Source organism: Equus quagga, chromosome 4 (assembly GCF_021613505.1).
Source record: "Equus quagga isolate Etosha38 chromosome 4, UCLA_HA_Equagga_1.0, whole genome shotgun sequence".
NCBI lineage: Eukaryota > Metazoa > Chordata > Mammalia > Perissodactyla > Equidae > Equus > Equus quagga.
The window spans coordinates 120161293-120188002 of NC_060270.1; the positions used below are offsets into that span (position 1 = coordinate 120161293).

The following is a 26710-nucleotide window of genomic DNA, read 5'->3' on the forward strand; positions in this document are numbered from 1 at the left end:
TCAAACATTTGGTATTTCTTCAATGAATGAACTACAGTGCAACATGTCACAAGAGAAACTGTTTTAAAACAGAAAAAGGACAGATAAGAAAGCTGCTCTCATAACATCCATGTTTGGTCTATTTTACCCTCCAGTATATTTTAGTTTTATGGTCAAATGAAAGTGTGTTGATAAATACACAAAAAATAAACTCTAGATGGATCTTAGAATAAACATTTTAAAACGATACTGTAAAATAACCTAGAAGACAATGTGGATACATAGAAAATACTGAGTCTGGAAATATAAATATATGCAAAATATGTTTAAGACATAAATGCAAAGTTAAAGAAAGAATTTACAAAAAAAAAAGTGAGGAAGAAGGCTATATAAATAAATAGAAAAAAAAATTCTGAAAGTCATAACATTATTGAAAGGCAAGTGGCAGACTGGAAAACATGTCAGATGAAAGGTTATCATCGTTACATCAAGAGCTCTCATAAATCAAGGAAGAAACATGCCAATACTTTAAAAGAAAATGAATAAAAGATGCGAACACATTTGATAGAAAAATATTAGTGCCTCCAAACAAAAAAAGCCAAAATTTCCTTCGTTATTAAAAAAATATAAAATAAAATAACATAGAAAGCCAGAATTATCTTTTAAAGGATAATACTCAAACTTCTTGAAAGAGTGGGAAGAGAAACATTCATACATTGTTATTGGAATATAAATTGGTACCACTTTTGCAAGAAACGGAAAAATGCTCAAACTTCCTGTTATAAAATTCTGCATTTTTGAGTCTATTGTAAACATGACATGGGGAAATAACCACCATAAAACATTAAGTGGAAAAATCTGGATACACAGTGATACCTGTCTTATCTGTTATATGATCTCAGTTTTGTAGTGAAAATGGAAGAAAATACAGCAAATATTAACAGTTATTACCTGTGTGAGAGACTTTCAAATCAAGATAAGAACCAAAAGATTAAAACAATAGAGCTCTACACTATATCAATGAATATATCTATCTCTATCGCTCTCTACATATCTCTACGATATGATACAAATGTAAATTCATCAATTAACACAGTAACTACCTTTGTAAAACCTACCACGTGACTGATTTAGTTGCTGATGGATGTGGTGATATCTAGGGACTAAGTTTTTCTTCTATTTTTTTTGTCATGTAAAGAATATAGTTTTCTTCAAACAAATTGGAAGGTCCATCGTGATATAAAAATTGTGTCAAAATCTCTTTCTCTCTCCTTCTGTTGAAGTGAGTTTAGATATCATTAACTTAGGATGTTACTATATTTAACACTACACCTTCTGAATTAAGATTAGGCCCTTAAAGCTTGTATATAAATCAGTGAAAGAAATGGTGAACACCACCTAAGTTATTATTTGCAGAATTAGAAGAAAATTTATTACTAGCAGGCGATCAGCTGCTACATATCCCTGGGAAGATCTGTTAAAAATGGTCTTTTGTGTCCATAATCATACTTTTGATGACATTTCAGGTCTTTCTCTCACTATGCTGAATCTTGTGGTGAAGTCTTACCACAAGATTTTGTGGGGGACTGAAATTGGTCACCCCAAGATATGTCTCTTTGGCATGAGGATTATTTTGGGCCTGGTTACTTTTAAAAACTGCAGACAGGAAACAAACTCTGAAAAGTAGAATTTACTTATCCTTTGTTAAGAGACATTTACATTTGTAGAGGAAATCTCCATCTGTAGAGGTGTCTCCCTCTCTGTACCAGGAAAAAGTGGGAATGACCTTATCTCTAGAAACTCTCATCAGTGTGGAAGGCAAGGACTCAAGTCTGCGTAATAACCTGACTCTTGTTTACTGTACTTGTCTGGTAACCTCCCATGATAGACTCCCCCCATCCCCAACATCCTCCTTTGTCTTTACCTGAGTGTGGGATTTAAGGGCAGAGCTTCCGCCATTTTGGTGAGTCACTCAGTTTGCCTGAACCTCTCCCATGTATACATGTTATAAAGCTTTGTTTAATTTTCTCCTGTTATTCTGTCTCATGTGAATTTAATTCGTTGTCTGGCCAGAAGGATCCAGAGTGGGTAGAGGAAAGGTCTTCCTCCCTTACAATTTACTTGGCAAGATTTGACACTGTTGATCGCTTCCTCCTCCAGGAGGTACTTTCTTTCCTCAGCTTCTGGGCACCACACCTACCAGGTCTTCCTCCCACCTCACTGGTTGCTCTTTCTCAGTTTCTTTTGTTTCTCATCCTCCTTTCTTAGACCTCTCAGTGGTTCTGTGACCAGGGACTAGTCTTGGTCCTCGTCTCTGTATATTCACCCCTCAGTAATCCCATCCAGTCTAGTGGCTCCAAGTACCTTTATATACAGATGATTCCCAAATTTATATCTCTTAAATTCCATATTCACATATCAAACTATCTTGGAAATATAAACAATATTAACTTAAATATATAACAGACATCTCAAAATTAGTATGTCCCTAACAGCAACTACGATCTTCTGCCCCATATCAACTCCCTTACTAAGGAAATAAAAAACATGCTTCTCCTGCAATCTTCCTCCTCTCACATAATGACATCTTCATTTTTCCAGTTGCTCAGACCAAAAGCTTTAGTTCCTTGACTTCTTTTTTAACCTCACATCTCACATCCAATCTATCCGGGAATCCCCATTGGCTCTACTCTTAAAAGACATTTAACCACTTCTCACAACCTCTATTGTTATCACTCTTGTTTGAGCTATGAATATTCTTCACCTGGATTACTGCAATTACCTCTTAACATTTTTACCTTTGTACACTACAGTCTGTTCTTAATATATCAACCAGAATGATTCTTACAGTCTTTACTAGGCCTCAAGATCCAGGATCTGGATCCTCGTTACTTTTCTGACCTCTTCACAGGCCACTCTCCTCCTAGCTCACTCTGCTTGAAGCACAGTGACTTCTTTTTTGTTCCTGGAAAATGGCAGTCATCCTTTTGCTTTAGGGCCTTTGTGCTGTCTGTTCCCCCTGCCCTAGTGCTTTATTCTTTGAGACATCTGCATGGACCACTCCCTAGTTCCTTCAAGCCTTTTCTCAAACATGTCACCTTCTCTCAACGACACTTACAGAAACCATCCTATTTAAAATTACACCCGTTCAAACTGAACTCCTAGTCCCTTCCCCTGCTCTACATTTTCCCACGATACTTTTATCTTTCTAGTATATTTTATCATTTACTTACTTTTCATGTTTGGTGCTTATTATCTGGACTTTCCCACTAAAAATAAGCTCAACAAGGTCAGGAATTTTTTCTTGGTTGTTTACTTGCATATTCCAGTACACAGAAGAATGCTTGGCATGCACTAGGCATTCGAGAAATATCTATTGAGTGGATTAATGGATTCTGAAGAACTATAAGCTCTGTGAAGCAGTGGTCACGTCTATGTTGGTCACTACTGGATCCCCAGAGCCTAGCACGCTGTTTACCGCTTAGTGTACTACACAAATATTTGCTGAATGAATGAAGATGAGAAGTGAGTTTATCAATCATGATACAACCTTTTGTCACAAACCCATAGTTTGTGATAGCACATATTTTTCTTTGTTGCTCAAAGTTAGAAACATGTACAAAGCTTTATAAGCTGCACAAAAGTAGTAAGTTTTTACTGAGGCCCCGGAGGGCATAACAATAGACTAGGAAATGGAGCAATGGTAATCACCTGGTGCTGTAAATGATGCCATTGAAAAGCCCAGGTCCAAATGCTGTCACCACCCTCAGGGAGCAGTGTGATCACTTCTTGGCTCTTTTAGTAATAAAATTCTTCCTAGTCATTCTCAGTAGTTGTTTTTAACTTTTATGAAGGTTTCGCCCTAACTTTTATTTTGAAAATTTTAAAATCTACAAGCATTCGCCAGCTGTAGACAAACATTGCGTGGAAGATTTATAGCTTTACAGACAGACCTCTTAGGCTATTGCCTTGAACATTTTCTCTCTGTGGTTTCCTGGGTAACCAATAAGGGGGTAAGCAAACCTTGTAGCAACTCCCCATTTCCAACGCAGAGACTTTACTATTAGTAGATTCTGACCACCATGCTTTAGACTATTAAAAACAGGTATTTGCACATGTTTGGGAATTCTTGCTGTAGAAATTTTCTAGTCCACAATTAAGTTTCAAGAAGCTTCTACACTGTCGCTAACCTAGAAACCATAGTTTGATGAAGTTTGGAGGAAGGTTATTGATGTTCGTCTTTAGCAGCCCCATAAGTGGTTGGTCATCAGAATTCATGGGTAGCAGTCAAGGTCATGGGCACACAGAGTGAGGCTATGACCAAGGAATATGTGTGATTTCCCATGACTAGGCCGAGACTGACAATCAGGTAAGGCTGACTGAGGATTTGGCAGTTTTCTTGTCACTCGATTCCTCTTGCTCTAAAAAGTTGCATGGGTATTTCACCTACGTTGGTTATTTCTTTGTCTTTACTCCTTAGTAATGTGTTCTTTCCTTAGCTCTACATGTTTTGTTTCACGTCATCTAGAATAAGACAAACAAACTTGCTAATAGGGTTATTAGCAGCAATCATGCTATAAACATGCTTTACCCAAATCAATCAGAATCATTCCTTGGTGCACATATTTCTTATTTGAATTCATTTACACTATCTTAACAAAATCCTAATAGGAGCTAGACTTCTAGGCCTTTCTAATAGAGTTAGAGAACCTCAAATGCTGGAGAAAAAGAAGGAATAAGCAGTTGGGCTTTTGTCTATCAAACAACCAGATCAAACTAGCTCTGTGCAGGAATACCGTTATGTCTTAGTTTTGTAAACTAAATTCAGTGATTACAGTGAAAATCTAGCTCTGAACAAGACTTTTTTTTCCAAAAGCATGTTCAGCTGGAGCCAGGCAATTCTGAAATAGATCCCAGCTGTTTAGATTATCTCAACCCAAGAACAACTAAATACTGCCATGGAAAGGACTATCGTAGTAAATTCTGGTTTGAAGTTCCAGGTACATAGAATGCCAGATCCTTGAAGACCGCTCCCACTTAGCAGGAACTTGGAAAGGGCAGTAGGAGGAAAAGATTAATTCTCACTGTGGTTTTAACTGGCCCAACTACGACAAGTCTCCTGGTATCTCAAGTTGTTCCAAACATGAGCATGAGCATTTGCTAGATATGCATATTTCCAAGTTGGAAAAGCTACTCTTTTTCCAGGAAATTTTAAAATTAGCCAGTTCTGAGATAAATGTTTCATGTATTGCTTTAATAATTATAATTGTTTGAGGATTGTGTATTTTGGCTCACATTTAGCTTTTCTGATTTTCTTACAAATGCCAGCAGGTATAGATATTTCTATAAATAGTGTCTCATTTTCATTATGCGGCACACAGCAAGTATTATTTAAAGCATACAAAAATACTCAAAGAGTAGTATGATGGATGACCAGATGGCAATTTCCTTTAGCCACAATAATCATCACTATATTGCTAATTAATTTGGTAGTAATCTGTCTTAGTCATATGCTGTGTTACTAGTAAAATGAATAACAGTACACTTCAATCTGTGAAAATTCGATTGAATAATTTTATTCTCTAAATTTAAGCCTCCCAGTCTTACTTGGTGCCCAGAATTACCTTCCAATAGCACAAATATTTTAAGACAATTTCTATTTATTTAACATAAGTTAACAAATATAAATCAATATAAATCATACTGGAATTTTTACATGCTTATAGTATATTCTCTCAATACTCAGATATTCTTAAATTATACATTTGACTTTGGTTTAACGTTTGAACACCTGACTGAAAGCAAATCATGTCAAATATAAATATTTAGTCTCTCAAGAAGAAAAGGATTCATTTTCCTTTAGTATATGTGTTGTATGTTTTGTTTGGACATTCTTGTCTGTGGAGACTTAACAAACCTATCCAATAAAAATATTTTGTGTAAAGATATATCCTAATTCTGATTGGGTGGCCGTTCAGAACCAAAGCCAAAATTCATTTTGCCACCTGATGTTATATCATATTACTGTTAAACAATTCTCTTGAACTATAAATTTGTGTGTGTCTGTGTGTATGCATGTGTGAGACGAAGCTATGTAGTTGAATATACTTTCTTAAAATAAGTCTACAGGGAGTTAATTGGGGAAGGATGTCTTTCCAACCTTAAACAAATAGTAAATTGAGTGGCGTTTGGTATTTATAACAGATAAAAACCAGAGGAGAATTTCTTTCTGCTCTAACCTCGGATAATGAGATAAGCTCACTTTCTTTAAATGCTGTACTTGATTTTTAAACTGAATCTTATTTGAAATGATAGTCTAGGATGAATAGATAAAAATATTCCTAATGCAATCTTTCAGAAATGACAACGTAATCTTAATTTCTCTAAGTATAAATGTAGACAATATGCAAGGTTTTGAAAGTCAAATGGTTTTAGATGATAATTAGTAATTTTCCCATAGCACATAATGTTTCCAACTAAAATTTTAGTACCCCAATTTTCTGTTCACATATGCACAGTCTTTACAGTTACTTGGGAATATAAAACATTCTTTAAAAAATAAAAACTTTTAAATTTGAAATAAGAATAGGTAATCTGTTTCCCAGGGCTGGTAAAACTGTCTAAAAGTTTTCCCTTCCTTCCCCAGAAACAAATATTCAAAGCAGTAAGCCAAGATCAGGATTAAAAGAAAATAAAGGAGTGTATAGTTTTGGACATGTTGAGTTAATGATGCCTGTATCAGTAAAGGACTTTTTTCTAACCTTACAGAAGTAATAAATTACCTGGGGGGAATACTAACATTTAAGAAGGTAGTAAAAGCAGAAAAATAGAATACAAAGGAGTTGGAGGAGATCAATGAGATACAGTAGGGGGACCACCAGTAGAATGATATCTCAGAAGCCAAGAGAAGTTGAATCCTTAAAAAAGAGTGAACATTTAACAATAGCAAAGGCTGAGGAATGGTGAAATAAGATTAAAGTTTAAGAAAAGCCAGTTGGATTAGGCCAATCAAAGGTCATCTACAAACAGTTTTGGTAAAGAGATTAGAGTGCAAATCATATGGGAGGAGGTGGTTGAGTGAACAGGGGGTGAGAAAGTGGGACCAGTAGCATAGATAACTCCCTTCTTAAAGGACAAGACACAAACAAGAGGAATATGCACAGTTGAAGGAGGTTTCTGTTTGTTTGCTTATTTTTAGGGTAGAAGATATGAGAGTATTTTTATAAACTGATGGGAGGAAGATGGTAGAGAGGATAGAACAAAATTCTGGATAGAAGGCAGAGGTAAATCCCTAAGGAGACTGGAGTTGGGGATGTGTGCGGAAACCCTCCGAAGACCAGCAGCACTCCCAAGCCCCCTTACCCTGCTCTTTTTCTTTTCTCTACAGCATTGATTACCTTCTATAATACGACATAACTCATGTATTTCTTACATTTATCACTTGTTTTCTCCAACTCTTCACCCTCAATCTCCTCTGTGACGTTTTGTTTCCTACTATTCCTACCTCATTCTTTAAATGTAAGTGTCCTCCCAGGGCTTTAGAAAGTTCACAGGGGCAGAGATCTTTATCTTTTGCTCATTCATATATTTAAGGCACCTGGAACATGGTGGGCACTCAATAACTACTTGTTGAGTTAAAAGATGTTGGATTGTAGAATAAAAAACTTTTGGGATTAGCTTGAAAGATTTAATTTTTTTACTTGCAAAGTAAGAATAGTTAAGCTGCAATTTACAAGAAAGGTAAGGCGAAGAGAGAATATATGTACTCAAAGTTAAATGTCCACTATACAGATCAGATGTTATTCGTGGAAGCCCAAAGGAGACACTTAAAGTCATAATTTGTCTATGCTACATAATAATTTATTTCTTCTTAATTAGCTGCCATCATTTAAACATTAGATTTCACACAAAGGTTCCGACGTATGGCTTGTCGTGGAAAGCAAGAGGATGTGCCTATACTTGACTCACATTTCTGCATGACAACCTCACCACCACTCCTCAGTACATAGGCTTGCAAGATAAAGCAAGTGATCTTCATTTGCCAAACTCCTCATCTTTCACTATGGTATCCTTAACCCTTAAGTCTACTTTCAAGTGCCATTTACTATTGAACTTGGGTTATTGTTTTTTATAGTACCACTGCTTCATCCTGCCTAGCGTCTTTAGACAGGTGTGTCTGCAATCCATGATATTGATAGTATTCAACTAACCAGTAATTTGTGTTCCACTGGGGTTTTCCAATATCCTTGGAAATAGATTAAACTCCTCACCGTGGCTAACCAGGCCCTAGATGACTTGGCTGTTCCTGTTGTCTGACCTTCCTTCACAACTCCCACTTGGTTTTATTTATTTATTTATTTTTGGTGAGAAAGATTGTCGCTGAGCCAACATCTTTGCCAATCTTCCTCTGTTTTGTACATGGCACACCACCACAGCATGGCTTGATGGACGGTGTGTAGGTCCGCACCCTGGATCTGAACCCACGAACCCTGGGCTGCTGAAGTGGAGCACACGAACCTAACCACTAGGCCACTGAACTGGCCCCCCACTTTATTTTAAATGCACTCTTATTTTCTGTTTTCAATGACCCTCTTCTTTTTTCTTAAAGGTATCAAGTTTCTTCCAGCCTCTATGCCTTTATATTTCAAGTTTCCTATGCTGTGGTTTCTTTCCTTCAGATGATCAGCATGCTGGCTCCTAATTTTGCCACACATGCAAACATTTACTAATAAGCAGCTCCTTCCCTCAAAACCATACAGGTTGTTCTGAAAACTCAGTGCATCTCAGCTCTCTTCTGTTTTAAGTTCTCCAACAAACAACTTGCGTGAAAGGTTCACTCAATGCAGAGAGGATAATTTCCTAGTGGTAAGATTAATTTAAACTTATAGTCAGAATCAGGTGACAGATACTGCACACAGAACAGATTGGAATCCCAAGACTAGATTCTACTTTGAAGAATGTATTCTCTTAGGTTTACTAGATTTTTAAACCCTGTTCATGCAAATGCAAGGGTGCCCATTCAATGTATCTAGCCGGTAGACATATCTTGAATATCACTCATTTCCCCGAAGAAAAATTATTTCTAGCACATTGTATGCTAATTAATAAACTTTCTGGTATTGATTGGAGTTACAAATGGTGCTTTTCTGAAGTAGGTTTTCCATTAGGGTCCTTCAAATGCTAACTAGCTCTCCCTGGAGTGTCATCCTGATTAATGTTCTTAAAATATTAATCAACCATCCCCAAGAGGTAGATAAAATTAATATATATTCACTCATGTACATGTACACTCACACATATCACATTCTCTATTCTGATGAGCTTTGAAGTACATCATAGGAAACATAACAACTAGGCTCACACAGAGAACAAAAGCCCGGAATCTTCTCCTTCCTTCCCGCCCCGCCCGCCCCAAGCCAATTCTGAGTGAATTGACACGAGAATAAAAAGTCAATTTACTCCTGGGATTAAGAGTACCCGGTTCACCCTTTCACTCTTCCATGGAACCAACTGCGATTTGAAGAAATTGTTTCTGGCACCTCCCATTGTAACTTGAAATGTATTAGAAACAAGGCCAGCCTTGAGTTGGCTTAAAATGGATCCGTTGGTTCTACATTTCTGGATCTTTGTGGGTTAAATAAGCATTGCAGGCTTCCCAGAATAACTATTATGAAATCCAAGCTATGCTCCTTCCATTTTTCTCTTCCTGCTCCTTCGAGTACATTTACTGCACACAGGTGCAAGTAGCCATGTAGAATTTATTGACAATTGGACAATACTTCAAGGTAAACTCTCTTAGAAGCTTCACGAGATGTCTCTCTTCTCCTCTGCCTCTCATGTGTCCAACAGACGTCCTCTCTTCCACTTCCCTTCCCTCAGATGCTGCCCAGCTCCTGCTGATCCCTTCCCTTCTTCTCCCCCAAAGGTGACGGTGTTTCTTTTCTTTCACATGCATAATAACTCTACTGTCTTCTCTGAATCCTAGATGCCAATTGATCACACAGGCAGGCCCCAGAGCCCCAGCCTCCACTATGAATGAAGACAGAAAATGTAGATCTTGTCCTCTGGAGGAGTTGTATGTCAGCAGTCTAGAAAAAGAAAACAAAATTCTCCACATTTTACTTCTGTCCTTATAGGAAAATAGATTGAGTTCCAAACACCTTACAAACATATTTTTGGAACACAATCTCTTCTTAATTTGGAGACTTCTTGAGTAATGGAAATAAATTAAATGCTCATTAATTTTGAGTTTTCTTCAAATTTGATGGATGTGACTTTGTATGGTGATATTTGGTGTGTAAGAAAAAGGTACAAGCTGTTCTATCTCAACAAATACAAATCTACAGTTATTTGCATACAGAGTATTAACCTAAGAACAAATATCTAAAAATAATTGAGAGCTCATAATGAACTCCCTAAAATTACTTTGTTGGGAAAAAACATGAAAAATTTGATTCTAGTAATCGACTCTTCAACAGATGTAATCTGTCTGTCTACATTCTTTTGGTGATCGTATTTCCCAGGAAAAAAAATCAGGACTAAGGTCATTTGCAATTTTGCGATAATATTGGTGCAGGAAGTAGTCCAGGAGATGTTGGAATTCCCAGGACATGACCATAATTTATGAGAAAAGTACTTCAGAATATTAGAAAAATATCAGCCTTATTCCTAAGTAGCATGAGCCTTACAAATAGGCCAAAAACATGGACTTTTCTAAATATTATGATGTAAGGAGCAGTACAAATTCCTAATTTCCTAAGTCATCTCCACTCATCATGGTCTTTCTTGGCACCTGAATCAAAACTGCCATTATTTGAACCTGCCTTCAGAGGTATGAGAAAAGAATTCAGACTCTTCAGGGAAAAAAATCATTTAAATGTTCATCATATTATATTACAAAGCAATGGAGGAAGATCCTCAATTAGGAATAGCTTGTGACTAACAGAATGAGATCTTGGCCCAAAGGGAGTGAGAAATTGGATGCCATAAGTGGGAAAAGAACTGATTAGAACTTGGGAATTTTGAGTTCTTGTGCTAGTTCTGATATTGACTTGCCAAAGGATCTTGGGCAACTCATTTAATTATTGGCAGACCCAAGTTCTCCATCTGAAATGGAAATAAGAGAGGTAGCCCTTCCCACTTTACAGCGTTATATGAAGGAAAGAATGATATGTATGTTTTTTGCCTTGAAAACTGAAAAATGCTATAACAATGTGTTATTACCATTATTAAACAGGATGATAGAATTAGAATCAGGAAAATAATAGGGGCACCAGAAGGAAGCCCACTTTAGTTTAGCTAGTGTTAATCGTAAATTTTGATAATATAGAATGAAGGTGAAAAGGAAGGAAAGAGGATGAAACTTCCGAAGTAATCCTCCATTCTAAGACAGACTGGCTGTCCTGAGGGGAAGCCCGTCTAAGCCGGGCTTAAAGTGAACCTCACTTTTGGCTGTGATCATAAGACAAGAATAAATTAGGTGAGTGGGAAAACATTTTTTTCCCCTTAGTTATTACATTTGAATGTTATGAGGTAGAAATAACAAAAAATTACAATTTCAAGCAAAAATTTCTATTAATATTTTTTCTCCTTTTTGTAAACTATATAAAATTGCTACTTCCTGTGGAATTTGAATATATAATTGCTCCTCTGCATCAGGTAGTCTCAATAAAATCAAAATTTTAAAAGAAATAAGAAGAAATAAAAGAAATAGTATCAGCTCATCCAAGGAGAGTTTGTTGAAGATCTATGTAAAAATGAGAGAGACGGTGATTTTACACGTGGGAGATAAGTAAAACAGACCCACTGTAGGGCAGCAAATCAAAGAAGAAAGTGGGTCAGTGAGGCCCACAACAATACAACGAAATCCTGTTATTTAAAGGGATGGTCTGAGAGCAGAACTGCCTGCGAACAACAATACTTCTGAGAACAATGGTAAATCTGCAGAGAAAAGCAGGGGCAGAGCCCAACAGTTGCACGGCTCAGAGTGTGAACTGCCTGTCCTTGGGTCAGGCAGAGGATGAAACAGCAAAACAATCTCCTCATTCAGAAGCTTCCTGGCGGCCAGTAAGCTGCCTAATGAGAAGCAAACTGAGCTGAGGCCCTCCACAGAGAAACGGGAGGAAAACAGCCTCAGGATATGGAGAGAGCTGAACAGATTTTGTGACTGGATGTAACTATCAACTCGTCAGGATTAGCACTTTCCACCAAAAGAAAATTTTAAGTAACAGAATCACTGAGGGGACCAAAATACTTAATCAAATCCATTTGTTGTGAAAGTCATACACCCAATGGGATTAATTAACTGTATTTGGTGATGAGAGCAACATTCTATACTAGGGAAAGTACCATTTCTTGTTTCCATTTGTAAGGTTTACTGCATGTTTTCTTGAACTAGGTGGAATTTCAGAGTTATAATTGCTAAGTGAGTCTAGATTGGTAATCTAAAATAGTAGAGGAGACTGAGAAGACCAAACATGCTCTACCTTTTCCATTAATCATAGGATATGTGACTTAAATTGATTTAGCAGAAGTTCATTCATCTGAAAAAAAAATTGACTGGGTTGAAAATTATTTATACTTTGAATAGGAAATATTTTTCATGAAAGTGAGATTAAGTTAGTCATTTCTTCACTTGAAATGTGCCAAGCATCTCTGATGTTCAGGCATTGTTCTAGGCTTTGCTGATCACTCTGAATAAAACAGTATACTGGCTCTGATTTCATGGTGCTAACATTCCAGTGAGGGGATATATTACAAGTCTATAAATAAATAAATATGAGACCAGGGAGTGATAGTGCTCTAAAGGAAGCAAAAAATAAGATAAATCATGGTAAGTGACTAGAACATGAGAGAAAGACACATGAGATGCTTTAGATGGGATAGTCAAGGAAGCCTTCTCTGAAATGATGACATCTGAGTAAAGACCTGACTGGCCAAATGAGGTGAAGGAAAAACGCACATGTATCCTCAGAAGAAGAGGAATCCAGTGGAGAGAGTAGAGGAGGACAAGGCCCTGAGGCTCTAAAAGGCCTGTGTGTAAAACACCAACATAGCTAAGCAAGTGAGGGAGGGTTGGAAGGAGGTGAGGTCAGAAGGAGACAGAACCTAGCCATGAAGAATCTTAATGATTATGAGTTTGTGATGAGGCATTTGATTTCATTCTTAGGATAATGGGAGGTCATCAAAGGTTTTCATCAGGGGAATGATGTAATTTTATTTGTTTTTAGAAAGATTGTTCCATAAGTTGGAATTAACTATAGGGTGGAAGGAGAGAAAGTGAGGAGACCAGTTAGAAGGCTATTGAAGTCCTTTAGGTAGAGATTAGTGATGGATTGGACAAAGGTGGTAGTGCTGAAACTGATGAAAAATGATTAGATTTGAGACATAATTTTGAATGTAGAGGCTTCAAAATTTGGTGATGCACTGGAAGAGGAGTACGAAAGAAACAAGAGGAGGCAAGGAATATACTGAACCTGAAAATATTTTATTAACAAAGATGGAAAAGATTTAGAGTAGGTTGGTAGGGGGCAGGTGATTGTTTGTGTCTGTCTGAAGACAGGGGAGCAGAATCAAGATCAGGGTTTGGGTAAACCAAGTTTGAGAGGCCTATTAAACATCCAAAAGTCAGAATACAGTTTGGTTGTTGGTTATACGAATCTGAGCTCAGATGAAAGATTGGGACTGATGATATACAATTGGAAGTCATCAATTTATAAATTGTATTTAAAACAATAGTACTGGATGAGATCACCGAGGGAGTGAGTATAAATAGAGAAAACAACCAGTAACCAAGTCCTGAAACTGACTGCCATGTAGGGGTAAGAATGAATCAGACTGTCCACCAGAAAAGATTAAGAAGGAGAAACCAATAAGAGAGGTGGAAAAATAGGATTGTTCGGTCATCCTGAGGTCAGATTAATGTTTTCACAGAGAGGAGTGACCAATTGTGCTGGATGCTGCCAAGATTTTGTCTAAAATGGGTGTGAAGCTGACCACTGGATTTCCCCAGATGAAGTTTGTTGGGAAACTTGACAAGAACTATTTTAATGAAGTGATAAGCATAAAAGTCTGATTGGAGTGGGTTAAGGAGAGGTTATAAAGTGATGTAGTTTATTTAGTATACTATAAGTAGTTTTGCTACAAGGGGAGGAAAGACCAGGGGCAGTGACTAGAGGGGAAAATGGGGTCAAGAGAGAATTTCTTGAAATGGGAGGTATTAAAACATGTTTTAGTGGCTATTGGAATATTTTAGTAGAACAGAAGAAACTGATGATGCGAAAGACGTTATTATTCTAAAAGCATTCCTTGAAAGGGAAAAGGATATTGTGAAAAATGAGTGATGAAAAAAATGAGGGGTGAGTCTTATGAGAAAAGGCAGAGATATGGGTACAGATCCAGATATACTGGTAGATTTGGTCATGGTGATGTGAATTCATTAATGATTGTTTCAATTTTGTCTGTAAAATCAGCTGAGTGTGAGGAGGATATGGGGTTATTGGAGGTTTGCAGAGTGAAAAAAATTAAGAATGATTTATGTTTCTTTTCAGATTTTCTTTTTTCTTTTTTCCAGATTGATACCTGGGCTAGCATCTGTTGCCAATCTTCTTTTTTTCTTCTTCTTCTTTCTTCTTCTTCTCCCCAAATCCTCCTGGTACATAGTTGTATATTCTAGCTGTGGGTCCTTCTGGTTGTCCTATGTGGGACGTTGCTTCAGCATGGCTTCATGAATGGTGCTGGGTCCGTGCTCAGGATCCGAACCAGCAAAACCCTGGGCTGCCAAAGTGGAGCATGAGAACTTAACCATTTGACCATGGGGCTAGCCTCAAGAATGATTTAAACAGGGAAATTAAAGTAAATCTTTCAGAAAAATGTTGAAGCCCTCTTAAGAAATGTGGTTAAAATTTTTATGTGATGGTGCCAGCCTGGTGGTATAGTGGTTAAGTTTTCACACTCTACTTTGATGGCCTGGTGTTCACAAGTTCAGATCTCAGCCACAGACCTATATGCTGCTCATCAAGCCACACTATGGCAGCATCCCACAAACAAAATAGAGGAAGATTGGCAAGGATGTTAGTTCAGGGCCAATCTTCCACACAAAAAACAAAAAAATTTTATATGAGAGCAATTTTTGTGGTTGTAAGCTTTGTGTCAATTGTGTTTCCCTACCAAGGTCCAGGCATTATCATTATAGAGAGTTGGGTTTCATATCAATTATAATTTTGTCAGGTGTAGAGCCTTTCTTTATGTCTGATAATATTCCTTGCTTTGAAGTTGTTCTGTCTGAAAGTAATAGGGCTTTCCCTGCTTTCTTTGATTAATGTTAGCAAAGTATATTCTTCTCCACCCATTTAATTTTAATCTATATAAGTCTTGATATTTAAAGTGAATTTCATGTAGACAATCTATAGTTGGGTCTTGTCTTTTGATCTACTCTGACAATCTCTGTCTTTTAGTTGCGGCGTTTAGACCACTAATGTTCAAAGTGATTATTGATATAGTTGGATTAATAAATGCTATGTTTTCTGTTTGTTGCCCTTGTTCTTTGTTCCTATTTTTGTCTTCCACTCTTCTTTTTTTTTTTTTGCCATTTTTGATTTTAACTAAGCATTTTATATCATTCCATTTTCTGTCCTTTCTTGGCATATCAGATATCAGTTATACTTCTTTTTTTTTTTCACTTTTTTTAGTGGTTGCCCTAGAATTTGCAACATACATTTATAAATAATCCAAGTTTACCTTCAAATAACACTATATCACTTCACAGGTAGTGTAAGTACCTTATAATAACAAAATAATCCTTTTATTCTCTCCTGTCCCTTGTATCATTATTGTTATTCATTTCACTTATATGTAAACATACATGAGCATAAATATAACATATGTGCATAGGTTTACATGATTGAATATGTTGTTGCTATTATTATTTTGAACATTTGCTGTTAGACCAATTAGGGAAAAGAAAAGTTAAAGTTTTTATTTTACCTTAGCTAATTCCTTCATTGATGCTCTTTCTTTCTTTATGTAGATCCAAATTTCTGACCTACATCATTTTCCTTCTATTTAAAGAACTTTCAACATTTCTTGCAAGTCAGGTCTACTGGCAACATAGTCCTTCAATTTTTTTTTTTTTTTTTGGTGGGGGGAAAGTATTTCTCCTCCACTTTTGAAGGATAATTTCATAGGGTACAGAATACTAGGTTGGTGGTTTTTTCCTGTCAACATTTTATATATTTCTCTCCACTGTCTTTTTCCTTTCAAGGTTTCTGAGAAGTTGAGAGTAATTTTTACCTTTTGTCCTATAAATGTAAGATTTTTTCCTCTGGCTTCTTTCACAGGTTTTTTTCTTAATCTTCAACTTTCCATAGTTTGAATATGCTATGCTTAGGTGTAGTTTTTTGGCATTTATCCTGCTTGATATTCTCTGTGATTTGGTGTCTGACATTAATTAGAGGGAAATTCCCACTCATTATGGTTTCAAATGTTGCTTCTGTTCCTTTCTGCCTTTCTTCTCCTTCTGGTATTGTAGCCGCCCCTGACATAGGAAGGGTTAATAATCACTGGAAAAAGCTTGCCAACAAACTGTGACCCGGAGGTGAGAAGGCCGGTTAGCCAATGACGGGTAAGACACCCTGGGGGGGGCAACCTAAGCCAGGCGGCGGCTGCCCGGGGAAACAGATGGAGAAACGATATCGATATCGGGAGCAAGAGGGACCGTTGCCTAAGAGACCTTGCCTGCTCTGAGATAAAAATATAGGAGCACAGCAATAACATGATAATATCGAAACAGAGGCCAAGGGAGGGCTCCTTGAGAAATCACTAAGAATTCTTAGCATTTGCTAATTACTTCATCCAGAATACCTGTGTATGTTTAACAGATGTAAGCTATGTATATATTGAAATGCTGGTTATAATAAACTCAGAGTGGCCATCAGCCCTCTCTTCATCTATCCTGATGTGTACATTGGATTGCGACACCGACAGGTATTTCCATTACATGTATGTTACACCTTTTGTAGTTGTCCCATAGTTCTTGCATTTTCTGTTTTGTATTTTTGTCTGCTTTCTCTTTGCTTTTCAATTTTGTAAGTTTATTTTGTCATAATTCAAGCTCAGAGATTCTTTCCTCAGCTGTGTCCAGTCTAATAAGGAGCCCATCAAAGAAATTCTTCATTTCTGCTACAGTTGTTAATGTCTAGTGTTTCTTTTTTATTCTTTCTTAGAATTTTCATTTCTCTGCTTATATTATCCATCTGTTCTTGCATGTTGTCTATTTTTTCTGTTAAAGTCCTTTGCATATTAATTATAGCTTTAAAAAAATTCCTGGTCGATAATTCCAATATTCCTGCCATATCTGACTCTGGCTCTGTTGTTCAATGACTTCAAACTGTGATTTTTGCCTGTAATATGCCTTGTAATTTTTGTGGAAAGGTGACCATGATGTGCTGGGTAACAGGAACTGTGGTAAGTAGATCTTTGGCAATGTAGCAGTAAGCTGCGGGGAAGGAGTGTTCTAGAGTCTACAATTAGTCTCAGTCTAACAAGCCTGTGCCTCTGGACTATGCACTTCACCAGTGCTTCTCAGTCCCCGCACTCCTTGGGTGGGACAGGATGGCTAGAGGGGGTGGAACTGGGTATTCCCCTCCCCCAGGTAGGTTAGTTTCTGATAAAACCTCGGAAAGTCAGCCTCTCGTAAAATGGTTCCTCCTGAGCACAGACCTTGTTAAGAAGAACAGAATGCCCTATTTTTAAAAATAGCCACTGTTCCCCTTCTCTGTCAGAAGGATGAGGAGATTTTTCTCTGATTTTCATTGTGAGAACCCAGTAGAGCTCCAGGAGGTAAACTTTACAAAAGTGTGAGGACCTTCTATGGCTGGGCCCAACCCTCTGGAGTTTTTAACCTCTTCGTCTTGTCCACACTGGGACTCCAGCTGTTTGTCAATTACCATTTAGGTTTTCCTACGCTGGCACTGGTTCCTGCATAGGTTTCTGCTCCAGTAAGTTGTATTTCTTGGTATCCACATGTCTGTGTCTTCCTAATTTGGCAGTGGTTTGTCCTGTGACCTTACTTCTCTAACAGAGCTAAAAGGAGTTCTTGATATTTTTAGCTTGTTCATCTTTTTACTTGTTGTTAGAACAGACTAGTAACTTCTGAGCTCCTTGCATCCTGGACCCTGGAGTCATTCTTTGAAAAATGTAGATCAGATCCTGTTGCTCCTCTACTCAAAAAAAGTTTGCCAGTGGTTCCCCAAAATAACAGTGCAAACTCTTATCATGTCCCATAAGGTCCTGTGTGGTCAGGCTCCTCCTCCTCCCTGCCTGTGTTCTTCTCTCTGAGCTTACCTCCTACTCCTCTCCATCATTCACCTCGTTCCTGACACTCCAGGCTCATTGCTCTCCTTTGACTATGGCAGCCTTGCTCCAGACTTCAAGCCTTTGCAATTCTTTTACCATCTGCCTGGGACAGTCTTTTCCCAGACAGCTTCATGATTCACTCCTAGCTTCTTTAAGCCTAGTCAGAGTCTTTTCACCTTGCTCACAAGCTCGGTTGTTATCAGAGGGTTTCCTAGTGAGTTTGGAATCAGAGCTGGATGATCTGGTTATGTGATTGGGCATATACTGGCATCAAGCTATGGTAGCCTGTAGTGACTATCACTTCAATAGGAAGGTAGCCTGCCTGGAAGACAGAGCCTTCCAAAATGCCAGCATGGGACATCTTCCTGTGGACACACTTAAAAAACACAGACAGCATTTTCTTCTGTGGCTGTAAATGCAACTTTCCTTTCATTATTTTATTTTTAGTGCTCTCAAGGCTAACCACTGATTCCTGCTGATTGATGCATTCTTTATTTTAGATATGTTATTGTGTTCAATCAATGGCAGTCAAGTCTTGCAGACTAGGGAGCCATTCTGTCTCTTTCCTAAGTGAAATTGCCCACATCGTTTAGCTCCATTATGTGTAGGCTTAAAAATGTAACCCTACTTCTGAGTTCATGGGGAATGCATTTGCTTAGAAGAAAAAGGGGGTAGTAGAAGGGCACTTGACTGTAGAGGGTAAAAGAGGCACTCAGTTTATCAAAGTAATCACCATCCTAGGCTGAGTAGCAGGATCCTTGCAAAATTCAAAAATACATGTATTCTTGCCTGGCCCCAACCTCAGGCTTACTGATAAAGACATGGGCACTTTACATTTTGATAAATAACACCAGATTACTCTCCAAAGATATTATTTGAATTCACGCTTCTAACAGTAGTATGTATGTGTACCTCATCCCCTACCTTCTCCTCAGTAGTACTGCTCAATCTTTCACCTAGTCTTTACTCTTGGGCAACAGCTTTGGTAACAGATATAATAGATAAAAATATATATATAAAATATATATATACTTATGAATATCACGTAAACATGCTGCCCTTATTCCCAATGTATGATGAAAAGAGAAGCATATTACACATTTATTCTTCTGCAGAGAAATGATTCCTTGAGTAATGGGGAGTTAAGTGAAATGATCATGTGTGGATTTGTAGTTTATGCTCACTGACCAGTCACCATCTGAGAACAGAGATTAACTGTGCTGTGTATGTACAATTACTTCAAATGAAGTAGAAAGGGATAGATTTAAGGTGAGCACAGGACCCATAGGTGTTTAGCTTTGGAATGAAATCAATATGTCACTTGATCTCTGTGACCCTCAGTGTATTAATATATAGCTCGTCATTACAAATGAATGACAAGAAGATTAAACAAAGTACATGTGAAAGCGTTTGGGAAATGTAAAGCACATTTTCAATCTGAGAGATGATGGGCCTCTACTGAGGAGAATTGCTCTGCCATATTATAGGTTAGATTATATTCCTCAAGTATATCTAGTGTAGGGGAGGAAGACATTTCCTCTACCCTTTCTGGGTTCTTCTGGCTAGAGAACGAATTAAATTCACATGAGACAGAATAACAGGAGAAAATTAAACACAGCTTTATAACATGTATATGTGGGAGAGGCTCAGGCAAACTGAGCAACTCGCCAAAATGGCTGAAGCCACCACCTAAATATCATCCTCAGCTAAAGACAAAGGAGGATGTTGGGGGTGGGGGAGTCCGTTAGAGGAGGTTATCAGATGAGTACAGTAAAAAAGATGCAGATTTAAGTCCTTGCCTTTGGCATTGATAAGAGTTTCTAGAGACAAGGTCATCCCCCCTTCTTCCTGGTGCAGAAAGGGAGACACCTTTACAGATGGAGATTTCCTTTACAATGTAAATGTCTCCTAACAAAGGGCAAGCACCCCTCAGAGTTGCCTTCCTGTCTGCAATTTATTAAAAGTAACCAAGCCCAAATAATCCTCATGCCAAAGAGACATATCTTGGGGTGGCCAATTCCAGGCCCCCACACTAGCATGATTATTTTGATAAAATGTGAAGGGTCAGCACACAAGGAACCACTAGAAAGCCATCTTTCTAGGGCCACTGAAACTGCACTTTTGCATATAGTGGACTTTCAGAAAACTAATGCCTGTTAAATGTATTTTGCAAATAGTTTTCTCATATATAGAAATCTAGACTTACTGCTTCCCTTAATCTAACCCGTGTCTTGCTCAATAATGGCTGTCCTGATTGCTGTCTCCCAAGTTGGAGCTCTTCTTCCCCATTTCAGAGCTCTCCAAATGCACTCATTGTTCTATTGGTCTGTGACACATTTTCATTGAATTAACTTCACTTTTGTACACCCCATCACCCCTTGACCTACATCCCCATCTGATTTTTAGTTGTGTTTCTCTCATGCTCAGCACAAAATAGGGACTTTATTCTATTTAACTTGTGTAGCTTGATGATTGCTATGTCTCATCTCCTAGACTAGACCACAATATATTTGCTGCGTCTCCCAGGGTCCAGTCCCAGATGTGAGCCCAGCAGAGAGAAAGGCTACTTCTTTTCTAATAAACTGAATATTATGTGTAACTTGCTTCTATTCTGGGAAAGTTTCTGGGCAAGGTTAAATTCTACATCTTCCTGATTCCAAATTCTATTACAAACAATAACGACAACAAAAAGTGAAAAGCTACATCTAAATCTATCTATATAATGTCATTTGAAAGAATTTGATAATGAAAACGGCCTCATGATCTAGAGTCACTGTATTTTCCTTCAGGTTATTAACTTTGAAAAGATCAGTAGTAGTGGAAGGTTGGGTCCTGGTGACCCAGGTGAAGAGCCTCCAACAGGAATTAGGGGCCCAGGTTGGAGTCCCAGCTCAGTCAGCAATTTCTGTGTCAATTGAAGCAAGTCATTGCCATCTGAAATTGTTCCTTCAGCTTTAAACTAAAGAGATTAGACTAGGATTCACAGTCTCAGTTATTCGTGGGTCAGAGACCTCTTTGAGATTCTGCTGAAAACTATGGACCTTCTTCCCCAAAAAAGCACAAATACAGCCATAAATAGAATTCCAAGAAGGTCAGAGTCTCTTTAAAATCCACCCACAGAGTCCCCAGAGGACATTCGAGTGATTTCTAAGGTCTAAAGTATGTTGAAGAAAAATGAATCCATTTACATTTGCTACTCCTAATGTGAATACGTTTTAAAACGTGGATTTGGGCCACTTATGTCATTTGAAGTTATGATTACTTTTCTGTAACTTACAGTTCTCACAGCAGAGCAAATTTTTCAGTAGAAAAAATTTCCTTTGTGGATTGATAGCATCTCGGTGTCAGTCCACCCTGCCACTCACTGCAGGGTTCCTTCTTATAATTCACCTCAGAAATCAAAATTCGGCTTTCACTTGAACGTTACAGCAATGGGGAGCTCACGCACATGTTTATCGCTGGGCAAACATAAAAGGTTTAGGAATTTTCTCCTTCATATTGTGCCAAATTCTGCCCTCACCAGCTATTGGTCTTGTTTCTGCCCTCAGGAACTGCATAGATAGATTTTACTTCTTTCTCCAGTCTTTTAGGAATTCAATGGCAGCCTCTTCTGTCCTCTCTTAATTTTCTCTATGCTAAACATTCCAGTTTCATATGCAATTCTTCTAGAAAAGTGATTTCATAAGACCACTTTTAGTCCCAATTGCCTTCTTCAATGGAACTCTTGAAAATGCAGATCCCGAATTAGGCAGCATAATCCAAAAGAGGTCTGACTAGCACACGGTTAGAGAGGAATTCCCTCTCTTAAACTGCTGACGCTGCTGTTAGGAATGCCGCCACCCGCCACCCACCAGAGAGCTTTGTTCCTAGAAACAGGTAACTACCGGGTCATGTGAAATCGTGGTCACCTGAAACCCCTCACTGTAATCCATCCAGGTTGCCCTCATTCTCTATTTTTTAGAACCAAAATAATCTTTCTGAAAAACTCCCTGTGGACCTCGGCCTTAATTGCTTAGGCCATCTTTCCAGCTCTTGGAGACATTTTGGAATGCTAGTTTTGTCATTCATCATGTCATCTTTTCTTCCAAGTTTCATGTCATCTACAAATATAGTAAACCTACCTTTTTTCCTCTGAATTAATTGATAAACATATTGACTGTTGTTTGCCAAATGCAAGCCTTCCACAATGGATTCATTATTAATAATTCTTTACGCAGTCACTTTACAACTTCATCCAACGCGCGTTTAACCTCCTGATCTGGAGAAGAGCGTGAGGACTATTCTCTGTTTGGGGGCAACATTTCTTTCTTTTCCTTTCCTTCTTTTACTTGGTCTACTTTCTTTTCCTCAAACTCTATTTTTTTATTCCTTCATGTATTCATACTGCATATCCTGGTCTTACACATGGTCCCTTTTCCCGTGGGTTCCTTTTGCTGTGGAGAAAAGAACCTCCATGTGTTCTCTGGGGTCCCTTCGCCTTCTGCCTGTGGGCGGGGCTGGCCGAGCCCGGGCTCTTCCAGGAGGCCCTTTGCCGCCGCTGAGAGGCAGCCTGTGCGGGTGAGGTGTTTTCCCACATGCTCCTTAGCCTTTGGTCGAGGAGGAGGTGCTGAGACTCTCATCAACAACCCCGCCGAAGTTATTCCCCTCCACCTCTAGAATTACTCAAATATCAAACGAGGATTTAAAGAAAATTTAAACACAAAGTATATGTGTGTTTGAGGATGGGGGGGTGGTAAGGAGAAAAACTATTGGGCAGTCCTTGCGGAATTCACACTTTAATCCAGCATTATTGGATATATAACCCAAGGAATATTGCTGATAGGAAAGAAGAGAGATTCAACACACAAATTAATGAACCATCCATTTTCCATTGGAAAGATCATATTAGTGTAAAGTGGGAACCAAAGAATTTGTGGTTCTTACAGAAGTGTTCTGCAGAACAGAACTCCTGCCTCATCAAGTAGTTAATGTCATACTCAAATAAGGCTGAAAAAAAAAGCACCTTCCAAGGTTTAAGTAACTGGTTTTACTTTTAAAAAAAGGCTTTCTCATATCACTTCATGACCGTTATTATTACAAAATAAATTAACTGTGGATCAGGTAAGCAAGCAGACCCATACTTAAGTATGGGAAGTGGTTGATTAATGGCTTAAAAAGCTGGACATTTCGGTTACTGATTTTTTTAAATGTTTGACCCCCTTATAAAGACAAATCAATGTTGACAGTAAGTTATTAACCCTAATTTAAGGAAAATTGTCTTGAATACAACTTCTTTACTCTGTAGTTGCCTTGGGAATGAGCTCCTTAGGCAATAGAACCATTGCAAACCCAGGGAGGACAGCTTGAGTTTAGAAAAGAGAGTGGTGAGTGGCTGAAAGATTACTACACTTTAGTACTGCAGAGGGACTCTTCAGATCATCTGAAGCAGGTTAATAGCTACTGTAAACTTACGATAAATCCTAAAGAATGAGAGAAAAGTCTAGATAAGCATCCAAAAAGCTAAACGTGAAAATGAGTTGGAGTCTCCTGATAATGCAAATTTATGCCTCATTCACTCATTTTCATTCATTCAGTCAGTCAATCAGTCACTCAGTCAGTTTATATTAAGGGACTGTGATGTGTCAGAACTTCTCTCAGAACCACACTATGCTTATAACCTTGAACAAATCACTTATCTTCTTGGAGTCTAAATGTCACCATCCAGGTGTGTGTCTTATGGAGTTGCTGTGAGATTTAGTGACTTAGGTATGTAGACTCTAGCAGAGTGACGGAGTGGATGCCCATTGAACTCCCTTTCCTTCTCCTTAGCATTTAGACTTCTTTTTCTTCCCCATGTAATTTACAATAGTGTGAAATAAGTTCCATTTGTTAATAACAAATGTCTCTCTACAGTCTTGGGTCAACAGGAATTATGAGTGATCACTGTTTGCAGATGAAATTAAAGTACTTAAATATTATTATAACTGATCAAATATTTTTACAAGATAATCCACCAAGCCCAAGGATGTCATTCTTTGCCAAATAGCACTCTGAGGCTTGCTGACTACAGTACGTGAAAATCCGCACTTTTTTTTCCCCAGTTTATTTCATAGCAAACATGAGCAGTAATTTCCTTTCATTTATCAATTCTAACTGGAAGGTTTTTCAGTAACACTCAGAAAAATCTGATAAACTAATTCTCTAAAACATAAAATATGTGTAAAATTTTCCATGTTAAACATCACTAAATGCACGGAGTGTCAGCTAATCTGATGTTTTAACAGAATAGACCCAAGTGAAATGAAAGATAATTTTGTAGATTGAGGATGGCTGTAGCAGTTGCCTTCTGATTTGAATTAATTTTGAAAAAATACAAATATGAATTATTGTGGTGCTGCCAAAGACGTATACCAAATTGCTTGTTACATCATAAATTCCAACAATCGTTTATGCAATTGTAGGGGAGGAAGACATTTCCTCTACCCACTGTGGGTTCTTCTGGCCAGAGAAGGAATTAAATTCACATGAGACAGAATAACAGGAGAAAATTAAACAAAGCTTTATAACATGTATACGTGGGAGAGGCTCAGGCAAACTGAGCCACTTGCCAAAATGGCTGAAGCCGCCACCTTAAATATCATATTCAGCTAAAGACAAAGGAGGATGTTGGGGGTGGAGGGGGAGTCGATCATGGGAGATTACCACACAAGTACAGTAAACAAATGCAGATTTAAGTCCTTGCCTTCAGCATTGATTAAGAGTTTCTAGAGACAAGGTCACCCCCCCTTCTTCCTGGTACAGAGAGGGAGACACCTTTACAGATGGAGGTTTCCTTTACAATGTAAATGTCTCTTAACAAGGGGTAAGTAAATTCTACTTTTCAGTTGCTTTCCTGTCTGCAGTTTATTAAAAGTAACCAGCCCCAAATAATCCTCATGCCAAAGAGACATATCTTGGGGTGGCCAATTCCAGGCCCCCACACAGTCAATATTAATGAGCACCTACTGTTTGCCAGACAGTGGTTGAGACTCCAAGTGAAACTACATAATCCTGACATCCACAAGTTTGCTTTAATGAGAAAGATATGTAAACAAAACAGTTCTATAAGGTAATTGATGCAAGAGAAAGTGATCCAAGAGCAGTGGGAAAATATGAGAAAGACCAAGCTAAGTCAATCTGGGGACTTAGGAGAGCCTGCACAGAGGAGGCAAGCTGAGACCAGAGACCAGAAGGATGGGTGGGAGGTTACCAGGTGGGTGAGTAGAAAGAAGCTATTTGGCAGGGAGAATAGAATGAGAAAAGCACAGAGGCTGGAGGGAGCCTGGAGTGATGAGGGAATGTGGACTAGGAGGGTGGTATTGTTAAAGAGTAAATGACTCTGAAAGGGGGAAGCAGGAGGGGCTGGTGAGAAATAAGGCCGCTGGGAGGGAGAGGCCAGATCATAGAAGCCTGTAGAGCACACAAAGGCATGCCAATGTTTTCCCTTCTGTAGGTTGTGGGGGAAGTTATTGAAGAATTGGGAATACAGAAGTTTCATAATCAAATGGGTATTTTCCTGTTCCTAAAGAAGACTAACAACATCATGATTCTTTTGTGGTTTACAAGTTACAGAAATGGCACACACACCCCTTTGTTCCTAGGGGTTTCAATGCTTCTTGCTGCAATAGAGTTCAGGGATGCCAAAAGAAATATTTGAACTAAATGATATATCAGAATTACAATAAAAGCCTGTGAGCCGATTTTTAGTTAACAGCTTTTTAATAGGCTGTGATGCAATTCTTAATGGAGAAGATTTGATTATAAAGGCAGCCTGTCTCTAATGGAAATTTGGCTGGGTGTGTTCTTATTCCTCAGTGAATTCAAAGGTTTTACATAGGATTAGATTGTTGAGATTCTTGGAGGAAACCCATACACACCATCGAAAACTTTCCACTCATTTTCTTTATCTCTTGCAGCAAAGCAGCGAAACTGCTAGGAATAAATTTCAATTAAATTGAGCATAATTTTTATAATTTCAGGGGTTAAGCATCTGAAAGGCCAGAATGAATCAGCATTTCCTGAAGAAGAAGAAGGCGTAAACGAGAAAGAGGAGCAGTGGGACCATTAATCATGAGTCTGCAGCAAGAAGCCTTCTTGGGAATAACTGAACTATTAACTTTTCTGAGTATCCCATGGAATGCCACTGCTTGACTTCCAGAAGCATTCTCCATCTCGGCTCTTCAACTCATACAGTAGTAATACACCTCCTGGGAAGCCCTCCTTGATTGAACTTTAGAACTAAGTACAAATTGTTCCATATTACTTGCAATTAAAGAATAAGTATTTATTTTATGGTGATTTTTCTTTTTAATGACATAGAAATTTGCAAACATGTGTGTTCTAACTTTAATACCGTCCA

General features: G+C 38.1%; 1 protein-coding gene across 1 annotated transcript in view; it reads left to right on the forward strand.

Moving 5' to 3' along the window:
* The window catches only part of PPP1R1C (protein phosphatase 1 regulatory inhibitor subunit 1C), a 107426-nt gene extending 80974 nt beyond the window's left edge, over positions 1 to 26452 (forward strand). The window contains exon 5 of the mRNA XM_046657876.1: positions 26331 to 26452. Coding sequence (XP_046513832.1) covers positions 26331 to 26419 — 89 coding nt within the window. The 3' untranslated portion in view covers positions 26420 to 26452. The remainder of the gene's footprint in view (positions 1 to 26330) is intronic.
* The last annotated feature ends 258 nt before the right edge of the window (positions 26453 to 26710 follow it).